The 12,884-nt window shown below is 41.2% G+C and overlaps 1 protein-coding gene across 1 annotated transcript in view; it reads right to left on the reverse strand.

The window, feature by feature from the left end:
- Positions 1-3,728: 3,728 nt before the first annotated feature.
- The window catches only part of LOC118385987 (uncharacterized), an 18,463-nt gene continuing 9,307 nt past the window's right edge, over positions 3,729-12,884 (reverse strand). The window contains exons 10-13 of the mRNA XM_035773288.2: positions 12,312-12,541; positions 7,175-7,497; positions 6,996-7,052; positions 3,729-6,848 (exon numbers count right to left, since the gene is read on the reverse strand). Of these exons, the coding sequence (XP_035629181.2) occupies positions 6,568-6,848; positions 6,996-7,052; positions 7,175-7,497; positions 12,312-12,541 (891 nt within the window). The 3' untranslated portion in view covers positions 3,729-6,567. The remainder of the gene's footprint in view (positions 6,849-6,995; positions 7,053-7,174; positions 7,498-12,311; positions 12,542-12,884) is intronic.

Consider the following 12,884-nt stretch of genomic DNA (forward strand, 5'->3'; position numbering starts at 1 on the left):
TAAAATTAATATTTTAATGGGTTACAAGACAGATGCAACCTCAGAGATTAAATACAATGGCGTACAATGGCGTACAATTCCAAACACCAAAAGGACATATTTCGGTACTTAGTCTCCACCTTGCTAAAACGTGAACCAAGGGAGAGGACAATCTCCCCCAAGGCCCAAAGAGGGGGTGAATGACACACAGACAATGTAGGAGAAAAGTGATTGGTTCCCCATTACTCACACCATACCTTCACATGCTTCATTATTAGAGACACGTTTCCTTTGCCCTAGTCTCTTTCTGATTTTCTGCATAGCAACAGGGACATTTGATAGACATGCCTGACTTCTCCCCTCTCTGGACCCCATGGCCCATGTGGGGAAGGAAGTGCATCTGCTAACACAAAGGGAGACATTCTAATAAGAGTTCAACAGTTCAATCATATACAGTGCCTTGCGAAAGTATTTGGCCCCCTTGAACTTTGCGACCTTTTGCCACATTTCAGGCTTCAAACATAAAGATGTAAAACTGTATTTTTTTGTGAAGAATCAACAACAAGTGGGACACAATCATGAAGTGGAACGACATTTATTGGATATTTCAAACTTTTTCAAAAACTGAAAAATTGGGCGTGCAAAATTATTCAGCCCCTTTACTTTCAGTGCAGCAAACTCTCTCCAGAAGTTCAGTGAGGATCTCTGAATGATCCAATGTTGACCTAAATGTCTAATGATGATAAATACAATCCACCTGTGTGTAATCAAGTCTCCGTATAAATGCACCTGCACTGTGATAGTCTCAGAGGTCCGTTAAAAGCGCAGAGAGCATCATGAAGAACAAGGAACACACCAGGCAGGTCCGAGATACTGTTGTGAAGAAGTTTAAAGCCGGATTTGGATACAAAAAGATTTCCTAAGCTTTAAACATGGGAATGGAACCAGGTGTGTAGGAAGCCTAGACAAAACCAATGGGAAATGAAAAATGGATCAATGATGGCTAGGGAGTACTGTGCAAGTGATAATATTGAAATGGAAGGAGTATCAGACCACTGCAAATCTACCAAGACCTGGCCGTCCCTCTAAACTTTCAGCTCATACAAGGAGAAGACTGATCAGAGATGCAGCCAAGAGGCCCATGATCACTCTGGATGAACTGCAGAGATCTACAGCTGAGGTGGGAGTCTCTGTCCATAGGACAACAATCAGTCGTATATTGCACAAATCTGGCCTTTATGGAAGAGTGGCAAGAAGAAAGCCATTTCTTAAAGATATCCATAAAAAGTGTAGTTTAAAGTTTGCCACAAGCCACCTGGGAGACACACCAAACATGTGGAAGAAGGTGCTCTGGTCAGATGAAACCAAAATTGAACTTTTTAGCAACAATGCAAAACGTTATGTTTGGCGTAAAAGCAACACAGCACATCACCCTGAACACACCATCCCCACTGTCAAACATGGTGGTGGCAGCATCATGGTTTGGGCCTGCTTTTCTTCAGCAGGGACAGGGAAGATGGTTAAAATTGATGGGAAGATGGATGGAGCCAAATACAGGACCATTCTGGAAGAAAACCTGATGGAGTCTGCAAAAGACCTGAGACTGGGACGGAGATTTGTCTTCCAACAAGACAATGATCCAAAACATAAAGCAAAATCTACAATGGAATGGTTAAAAAATAAACATATCAAGATGTTAGAATGGCCAAGTCAAAGTCCAGACCTGAATCCAATCGAGAATCTGTGGAAAGAACTGAAAACTGCTGTTCACAAATGCTCTCCATCCAACCTCACTGAGCTCGAGCTGTTTTGCAAGGAGGAATGGGAAAAGATTTCAGTCTCTCGATGTGCAAAACTGATAGAGACATACCCCAAGCAACTTACAGCTGTAATCGCAGCAAAAGGTGGCGTTACAAAGTATTAACTTAAGGGGGCTGAATAATTTTGCATTCCCAATTTTTCAGTTTTTGATTTGTTAAAAAAGTTTGAAATATCCAATAAATGTCGTTCCACTTCACGATTGTGTCCCACTTGTTGTTGATTCTTCACAAAAAAATACAGTTTTATATCTTTATGTTTGAAGCCTGAAATGTGGCAAAAGGTCGCAAAGTTCAAGGGGGCCGAATACTTTCGCAAGGCACTGTATGCATATTCTGCAGATAAGACATCTTAATTATCTATGTTACTTAGCTAATTCTGATTCTCCTACCACCCCAGAGAATGAAAGGGGTTCTTCAACGAAAAGTCCACAACATTTTCGGCAGCTTTGGCCATTCTACCATTCTGGCGGAGAAAACTGCACACTCTCGCTGGTAGCTAGCTAGCTACTGAAGTTATAGCAAGCAAATTTAACCTCTTGGAACACTAGGGGCAGTATTTCATTTTTGGATGAAAAAACGTTCCCGTTTTAAACAAGATATTTTGTCACGAAAAGATGCTCGACTATGCATATAATTGACAGCTTTGGAAAGAAAACACTCTGACGTTTCCAAAACTGTGAGTGCCACAGAACTAATGCTACAGGCGAAACCAAGATGAAACTTCAAACAGGAAATGAGCTAAATTTTTGAGGCGCTGTTTTCCATTGTCTCCTTATATGGCTGTGAATGCGCCCTGAACGAGCCTACACCTTCTGCCGTTTCCCCAAGGTGTCTGCAGCATTGTGACGTGTTTGTAGGTAAATCATTGGAAGATTGGCCATAAGAGACTACATTTACCAGGTGTCCGCCCGGTGTCGTTTGTCGAAATTGGTGCGTAATCTCCAGCTGCAAGCATTCTTCCATGTGATATAGAGGAGAGAGCAGACTTCCACGAACGATATATCATCGAAGAGATATGTGAAAAACACCTTGAGGATTGATTCTAAACAACGTTTACCATGTTTCAGTCGATATTATGGAGTTTTGGTAGCCAAACGTGACGAACAAAACGGAGCGATTTCTCCTACACAAAGAATCTTTCAGGAAAAACTGAACATTTGCTATCTAACTGAGAGTTTCCTCATTGAAAACATCCGAAGTTCTTCAAAGGTAAATGATTTTATTTGAATGCTTTTCTTGTTTTTGTGAAAATGTTGCCCGCTGAATGCTACGCTAAATGCTACGCTAGCTATCAATAATCTTACACAAATGCTTGTTTTGCTATGGTTGAAAAGCATATTTTGAAAATCTGAGATGACAGTGTTGTTAACAAAAGGCTAAGCTTGAGAGCTAATATTTATTTCATTTAATTTGCGATTTTCATGAATAGTTAACGTTGTGTTATGCTAATGAGCTTGCGGGGATAATTACACTCCTGGATACAGGTTTTTTTCGTAGCTAAACGTGATGAACAAAACGGAGCGATTTGTCCTACGATTCACTCGTAATCTCTATCCAACAATGTCACCAAGCTTTTCATTACATAGAACCCCCATAATGCTCTGTGGCAATATCCCAGTACAACTCACTAGATTAATTATCTGATCGTAATTCTAATATTGGATGGACAGCATGTCAGTTCATACTGCAAAAGCTTTGATTGGTTGGAGGATGTCCTCCAGAAGTGGTCATAATTACCATGTATGTCTATTGAAGGGGGTGAGGCCTATGAACCTCCTAGGTTTTGTATTGAAGTCAATTGTTACGTACGCCTCTTGGAGGGAACGCAACACCCTGCTACACTCAACTCCACGTGGAGTGAAAGAGGTGGAGTGAAAGAGGTAGGTATGGGTAAGGATGACAGACAGAGAATATTATAATTTACAGGGAATTTATTTCCTTAACACAGTAATTGTGGGGAAAAGGGGCTGGAGGTGCTGCGGCTAGTTCTTGCTGTCACTTGTCCTTGGCAGGCAGCCAGTCTTCGAAGAGGGGCTTAAATTTGACTTAAGCTGGTTATCGTCTTGTCGCCTCCGTTTTGGAATATGGCCAAAAGCAGACTAAAGAGGGGAGGAGGCAGGATGAAAAAGCAAAAACAAAGGTTAATTAATTTTCAATAACATGCACCTGGTTTAGTTAAAAAGTTACTTCACCACATCAAGGTACAAGCCTCAAATTTTAATTAAGCACTTATTTTTTCAGTTGGTCTCCAACCTGCTGTGTAATGGGCTCTGGGACACTTCTGCCATATTACTTACACAAATCTAGAACCTCCAGATATGTCAACCCTAACTAGAAACCAATGTCCAATTCCAAACCAACCCTGGCCTAGTTTGAATTGGAATTGGACACAAAAGAGTAATGGCTAGTGATAAGGGATAAGAACCAGTAAGGAAGTGGGCAACTGAACACATTTACTACACAAATGTAAACATTCACATCCAATTCGAGCAAGTTTAAAATATTTACCAGAAAGCAGACTCATTCAGCTCACATACAATATACAAATGGGAAAATATAAAATGATGTACGTGCTGACAAACAATACCTGCAATACAAGACAGTTACATGTGCTATATACTTACAAACCAATTGACTAACAACAACTTACTTTCACACAGCCAATGTCTGCAAGAAAACACACTATACAAATGTAAAAACATTAGTACAACATTTAGGTTATTTACAGTAACTTACAATTTACAACAAGAAGTAATGTAATAAAACACCTAAGGTCTTGAGGGGTCCACCCCTAACATTTAATGTGTTCGAGAGAAGATCGCTTTATTCTTCAAAGTCTCTATGTAATACAGTATGCATTTGTAAGAATACTGACAAACACACAGTCTGTAGTATTGAGCTCTGCTGTGCAAATAAATATATATAATCAACCATTACAAAACAACTTATCAATGTAAAATTTAAATTGTGACACTTACCACCGATCATGTGCCGTGGTGGAATAACTTTGATGGGTCTTCAACTCCGGCCCCACGGGCTTCAACCTCATTGTGTAAAGGTGTACCCTGAGGAAAAGCATGGCTCATGGCGACCCAACTTCCAGTTTCAGGCAACGTCTCTTCTGTCTGAGGTCACCTCAGATTCAGTCAGTTGTGATGAACCAGGCGGTTGTCAACTACATAATAAACATTCCGTCTCATCTCTACATAGTTTCACAATACTTTATTCATTAACATACTCTGCTCATTGACCCAGTGCCCTGGGATGTTATTGCATAGGTGGAACGAGTCTCAGAGGCTTGTAGGAGTGGGCGAGTATGTAACGACCTGCTGCCCCCCCCCCCCACCACCACCACCACAAATCACTTCACAGACAGGTTTACTCCTACGCTGTTAGTGTCACGTAGAACAAGTTAACTTTCAATTAAGAAATAGCTTCGGTATGGAATTGAAGGAGGGAATCGAAGACAATACAATTGCATTAACATTAAAGGAACTTTCGTCATAAACAGAAAACACCACCCAGACAAACATCATAAAATATGGCTTATCCTGAGACATGTCTCCTTGAGAGACCATAAACGGTGGTCGATTTTTGTAAGCAAATCAAAAAATAACTTAAACATCTATTGATGACATAAAAGGGACAATCCGTGATAGCTACTGTACATACATTTTTGGACTTTTAAATGAATGACATACAAATTGTTTCTTGAAGAATATAACTCATGCCTCATTTGCTTAGTTCAACTGTCCTACCCCATCAGAACCAAAAATATAAGCTTTTTGCTCAAACTTCACTTGCCACCCAGTGTCATATGGTAATAACACTGTCATGACCCATACATTTATACCTGTTGTGGCATACTGTAGAGAGCGTTATTCTATGGCTGACAATGACACCTAAAGAAGAGTGCAATTTCCTTTGGTTTGAAAGTCGGTTTCTTACACCCTTTTGTCGTTGTTGTGAATTCTTTCCAGTCACGTTTTTTTAGGACACTGTCATGATGCTTGATGGCCATCCTGTCACTTTACTTGGACTAAGAAAATTCACTTTAATGACCATGTCAAGAAGCATTATGACCATCATAATTATATAAGCCAGATACGCTTTACATGCCCTTATATCAGTCAAAAAAAAGAGTGTGCCTTGTCCTGCTCTTGAAATCTGCTCCTACATTCATCCCAGTCATCAGCAACAGAGCATTGCAGTATGGGCATGTGTGTCATCAATGTGTGCATAATCACAATGATAATTTAATATGGTCAATTAAAAAAATATATACAGTGTGTGCATATATGCGTGTGTCTGCATATATATATTAGCATAAACATACTGTTGACATGTAGGCTATGGTGTAATGGAATGTTTTGTCTGGTGTGGTAGGTTTTGTTGGTTTTGACACTCTTATGTAGGTGCTATAACCAGCCATAAAATAACTACCGTAGTAGGTTTTGTGAGTTTTTACGCTCTTATGTTGGTGTCGTAAGCCATAAAATAACTACCGTAGTAGGCTTTGTGTGTTTTTACACTCTTATGTAGGTGTCGTAACCAGCGATAAAATAACTCAATATACGTCACAACAAGTTTAAATATATGTCATGACAGTGTTATGACCATATCATAAACGTTATGACAGGTTGTCAGCTGTTATGACATATTATGAAATGGACATGACTGTGTCACTGATGTCAAGTAAAATGTTACTGCTTTTTTTGTGCCATTATTTATAAACAAACACTGTATACCCTCAACGTGGTTAAATGTATCATTTTGAGCACCTGGAGAGGATGGAATGGAGAGGGGAGGGATGGTCGCTGAGATCAGAGATTACGTTTATGGTGTCTGAGAAATGTCTTGTTTTCACCCAGAGGTAAGTGTTGCCTGGCACCAATTCAGGAGAGCTGCAGTGGTCGGGTAATGTGAGGTAGTGAGGGGAAGGCAGAGCGTTGACATGGCCACGCCAGGCCTGCATGGACATGACGTTCACCATCACGATGGATCGCGTATTCTTCTTCACAGACACACTCTCCACTGTCCCTAGCAGAACTGGACACACACACACACACACACAATTTAGATCAGTGTTGTGCTTCCCTTAAAAGTAGATTCAATTGCTTCCTAAAGGTTCTTGCTAAAGGCCGAAGTATTGAGTCATGTTTCCTTTCATCCTGTGCTTCAAACTGGAGGGCTTACCTTTGTTGTCACACAACTTTTCCGTCTTCAGGTCCCCCAGTGGTAGAATCCTAAGTCCTGAGGATAAATGAACAACATTCTAATCAAATGGACTAAGACAGAGAGAGAATCCCGACAAGGACCTATCCAAACACACCCAAATGGGAGTCAGGTTCGGAGTGTATCCTGTTGCCACTGACCTGGAATCATGTTCATGCTGGTGGTGTTTCGTTCAGTCCTTGGGTGCAGGACGCCCGCACAGCAAGACCACAGGGAGGAGTTGGGGTAGCGGTGCCCACAGCAGGTGAACCCTGGCTGGGTAGGGTAGAGCAGGTCTAGTCCTGGGGCGGAGCAGCAGGTGGAGCCGGCCTCCATCAGGATATTCCCACAGCACTGGGCATCCTCTGATAGCCTGTCCTGAACCTGCAGGTCGTACAGAGTCCCTGCACAGCACTTCATCTGGCCACTGCTGGGGTCGTAGGCCTTCCCTCCGCAGCAGGACATGTTCCCCAACCTGCGGTGTCTGTGCAGAGAAAGATATTTGACCTTCCAATACCAAAAGAGCCCATATCTCTCCGATTTTGGTGCCTATTGTGCTGTCATGTTGGGTGAACTCAGAGCCATGTGTAATGATGATTAATTATAATTGATTGGATTATACCCATTCTATTTCAATGAATAGCAAGGAAATGGAATATGGAGAGTTCAAGCTATAAGAATTATGATTTGTATCTCATTGATTACTTGAATCAACAGATTGAACAATGAAGAGAGATGACCAATGGGGTGCATTCATGCATGCCATGGGAGCCAGCCTTCCACAAAGAAATGTAACAAGAAAAAAAGAAAAAACATAATGTCTCTCTCATGTCTGTGTTTTCTTCTTTTTCCTTCAATACACAAGAGGATGTACAGTGGGGCAAAAAAAGTATTTAGTCAGCCACGAACTGTGCAAGTTCTCCCACTTAAGAAGATGAGAGAGGCCTGTAATTTGCGTCATAGGTACACTTCAACTATGACAGACAAAATGAGAAACAAAATCCAGAAAATCACATTGTAGGATTTTTAATTAATTTATTTTCAAATTATGGTGGAAAATAAGTATTTGGCCAATAACAAAAGTTTATCTCAATATTTTGTTATATACCCTTTGTTGGCAATGACAGAGGTCAAACTTTTTATGTAAGTCTTCACAAGGTTTTCACACACTGTTGCTGGTATTTTAGCACATTCCCCCATGCAGATATCCTCTAGAGCAGTGATGTTTTGGGGCTGTTGCTGGGCAGCACGGACTTTCAACTCCCCCCAAAGATTTTCTATGGGATAGAGATCTGGAGACTGGCTAGGCCACTCCAGGACCTTGAAATGCTTCTTACGAAGCCACTCCTTCGTTGCCCGGGCGGTGTGTTTGGGATCATTGTCATGCTGAAAGACCCAGCCACGTTTCATCTTCAATGCCCTTGCTGATGGAAGGAGGTTTTCACTCAAAATCTCACGATACATGGCCCCATTCAATCTTTCCTTTACATGGATCAGTCGTCCTGGTCCCTTTGCAGAAAAACAGCCTCAAAGCTTGATGTTTCCACCCCCATGCTTCACAGTAGGTATGGTGTTCTTTGGATGCAACTCAGCATTCTTTGTCCTCCAAACACAACGAGTTGAGTTTTTACCAAAAAGTTATATTTTGGTTTCATCTGACCATATGACATTCTCCCAATCTTCTTCTGGATCATCCAAATGCTCTCTAGCAAACTTCAGACGGGCCTTGACATGTACTGGCTTAAGCAGGGGGACATGTCTGGCACTGCAGGATTTGAGTCCCTGGTGGCGTAGTATGTTACCGATGGTAGGCTTGGTTACTTTGGTCCCAGCTCTCTGCAGGTCATTCACTAGGTCCCCCTGTGTGGTTCTGGGATTTTTGCTCACTGTTCTTGTGATAATTTTGACCCCACGGGGTGAGATCTTGCATGGAGCCCCAGATCGAGGGAGATTATCAGTGGTCTTGTATGTCTTCCATTTCCTAATAATTGCTCCCACAGTTGATTTATTCAAACCAAGCTGCTTACCTATTGCAGATTCAGTCTTCCCAGCCTGTTGCAGGTCTACAATTTTGGTTCTGGTGTCCTTTGACAGCTCTTTGGTCTTGGCCATAGTGGAGTTTGGAGTGTGAATGTTTGAGGTTGTGGACAGGTGTCTTTTATACTGATAACAAGTTCAAACAGGTGCCATTAATACAGGTAACGAGTTGAGGACAGAGGAGCCTCTTAAAGAAGAAGTTACAGGTCTGTGAGAGCCAGAAATCTTGCTTGTTTGTAGGTGACCAAATACTTATTTTCCACCACAATTTGCAAAGAAATTCATAAAAAAATCCTGCAATGTGATTTTCTGGATTTTTTTCTCATTTTGTCTGTCATAGTTGAAGTGTACCTATGATGAACATTACAGGCCTCTCATCTTTTTAAGTGGAAGAACTTGCACAATTGGTGGCTGACTAAATACTTTTTTGCCCCACTGTATATACAGTGCTTTGTGTTTTTCCTATTTTGCTGCATTACAACCTGTAATTTAAATCGATTTTTATTTGGATTTCAAGTAATGGACATACTCAAAATAGTTCTAATTGGTGAAGTGAAATGAAAAAAAAAACATTTTCAAAATAATTATATATATATATATATATATATATATATATATATATATATATATATATATATATATATATATATATATATAAAGAGGAAAAGTGGTGCGTGCATATGTATTCACCCCCCTTGCTATGAAGCCTTATATAAGATCTGGTGCAACCAATTACCTTCAGAAGTCACATTGTTTGTTAAACAAAGTCCACCAGTGTGCATTCTAAGTGTCATATGATCTGTCACATGATCTCAGTATACATACACCTGTTCTGAAAGTCCCGAGAGTCTGCAACACCACTAAGCAACATGCACCACCAAGCAAATGGCACCATGAAGACCAAGGAGCTCTCCAAGCAGGTCAGGGACAAAGTTGTGGATAAGTATAGATCAGGGTTGGGCTAAAAAAAAGTATATAAAACTTTGAACATCCCACGGAGCTCCATTAAATCCATTATTTAAAAATGGAAAGAATATGGCACCCCAAAAAACCTGCCAAGAGAGGGCCTCCCACCAAAACTCACAGAGGCAAGGAGGGCATTAATCAGCAACAAAGAGACCAAAGATAACCCTGAAGGTGCTACAAAGCTCCACAACGGAAATTGGAGTGTCTGTCCATAGGACCACTTTAAGCCGAACATTCCACAGAGCTGGGATTTATGGAAGAGCGACCAGAGAAAAGACATTGCTTAAAGAAAAAAATAATCAAACACGTTTGTTGTTCGCCAAAAGGCATGTGGGAGACTCCCAAAACATACAGAAGAAGGTACTCTGGTCAGATAAGACTAAATTGTAGCTTTTTGGACATCAAGGAAAATGCTATGTCTGGAGCAAACCCAACACCTCTCATCACCCCGAGAACACCACCCCCACAGTGAAGCATTGTGGTGGCAGCATCATGCTGTGGGGATGTTTTTAATTGGCAAGGACTGGGAAACTGGTCAGATTTGAAGGAATGATGGATGGTGCTAAATATAGGGAAATTCTTGATGTTAAGCTGTTTCAGTCTTCCAGAGATTTGAATCTGGGATGGAGGTTCACCTTCCAGCAGGGCAATAACCCTAAGCATACTGCAAAATAAAATTCAGACCCCAATCCAATTGAGAATCTGTGGTATGACTTAAAGATGACTGTACACCAGCTTCAAGGAGCTGGAGCAGATTTGCCTTGAAGAATGGGCAAAAATCCCAGTGGCTAGATGTGCCAAGCTTATTTTTTATTTTACCTTTATTTAACTAGGCAAGTCAATTAAGAACAAATTCTTATTTTCAATGACGGCCTAGGAACAGTGGGTTAACTGCCTGTTCGGGGCAGAACGACAGATTTGATTTGCATCATGCTGTGGGGGTACTTTGCTGCAGGAGGTACTGGTGCACTTCACAAAATAGATGGCATCATGAGGAGAGAAAATTATGTGGATATATTGAAGCAACATCTCAAGACATCAGTCAGGAAGTTGAAGCTTGGTCACACATGGGTCTTCCAAATGGACAATGAGCCAAAGCACATTTCCAAAGATGTGGCAAAATGGCTTAAGGACAACAAAGTCAAGGTATTGGAGTGGCCATCACAAAGTCCTGACCTCAATCCTATAGAAAATATGTGGGCAGAACTGAAAAAGCGTGTGCGAGCAAAGAGGCCTACAAACCTGATTCAGTTACACCAGCTCTGTCAGGAGGAATGGGCCAAAATTCACCCAAACTTATTGTGGGAAGCTTGTGGAAGGCTTACAGGAAAGGTTTGACCCAAGTTAAACAATTTAAACGCAATGCTACCAAATACTAATTGAGTGTATGTCAATTTTTGACCCACAAGGAATGTGATGAAAGAAATAAAAGCTGAAATAAATAGTTCTCTCTACTATTATTATGACATTTCACATTCTTAAAATAAAGTGTTGATCCTAACTGACCTAAGACAGGGAATTTTTACTGTGATTAAATGTCAGGAATTGTGAACAAGAGGTTGTACCCCAATTTTATTTATCCTCATTAATATTAACAACTTTATGTTGACTGTTGGATGGAGACTGAAAGAAATATAGAGAACAGCAATCATTTTCATCTTGGTGTTGACAGTGCACATTGTGCCTTTGGATTTCTGAACTAATGTTGTATGTACAACAAACTGGTATGTATGAGGAATTTGAATTTTGGTACTTCTGTTGTTTTGAATTTGGCACCCTGCAATTTCACTGGCTGTTGTTGTACCAGAGAGGTTAAACTTGTATTTTTTTTAAAATTTATGTTTCATACCTTGAAATCAGAGACAAAAAAAATACACTTGGCTCATAATCAGAATCGCCTTTTCCCTCTTCTGCATGAAATTGAGCAAACTCGGTGCATGTTGGGATGTCACCTGGCTCAGGAGCCGGCAGCCTTGCTGGGTGGTCGAATTGGCCCCTACACCCTCGATAATGTTCACTCCCTCGATAATGTTCACTCCCTCAGCTTTGAGACACTTAGAGGAGGTGCCTGTTAACGTGCAAACGGAGGGGTGAGGGGAAGGGAGTGATTTGGGATTCAGCCACAGAGTCAAAACAATAGTAGATTCAAATGCGTCACTCACAACTGATGTCATAGTTAGCCCTTAGGGACTCTGAACTGGGCTTGCAGACAGTGATAACCCCACCCATGTCTTTGGGATAAACTACCTGGCTCGGTTCAACTACCTACAGTTTCCACCCTACAAAGAAACTCACTTGTGTCCGCTGCAGCAGATTTCATCCTGAGGGTCGTAGGTCTCTTCTCCACAGCAGTGTTTGCCTAGATCGTTGAGATGAACGCGTGACTCACACACAATTTCACGGGATGGCAGATACAAGTGGCCACCTGGGGAGCACTGGTGCCCAGCCTCCACCCCACGGTGCAACATCTGGTTACAGCACAGCACCCGTCGGTCCTCTACAGCATAGGGAGTTTTACCGCAGCACTGGGAGAGACACACACACACCAGTCAGCAGGGTATCAACACACACAAAACATGAATAATACAAACACACCATAGCATGTGCATTCCCTAAATTCACACACAATCATAAAATAGTCCTTGTTACTGGCAAATCATGGGGCAGATTTTCTCCCTGATAGACTTTTAGATCAAACAGCACTCTAGGACATTGGCTTGGAGTATAGGACACCCACTTCCAACTGGGGCCCTGTCTAAACATTCTGAGCGAACTGAAATGGGTCTGTGGACAACATATAGTTTCATCCTTGTCTTATAATGCCGCTTTGAGTTATTTTTACCATTTAAAAAATACACAGATACATCC

This window comes from Oncorhynchus keta, chromosome 1, assembly GCF_023373465.1.
Source record: "Oncorhynchus keta strain PuntledgeMale-10-30-2019 chromosome 1, Oket_V2, whole genome shotgun sequence".
NCBI lineage: Eukaryota > Metazoa > Chordata > Actinopteri > Salmoniformes > Salmonidae > Oncorhynchus > Oncorhynchus keta.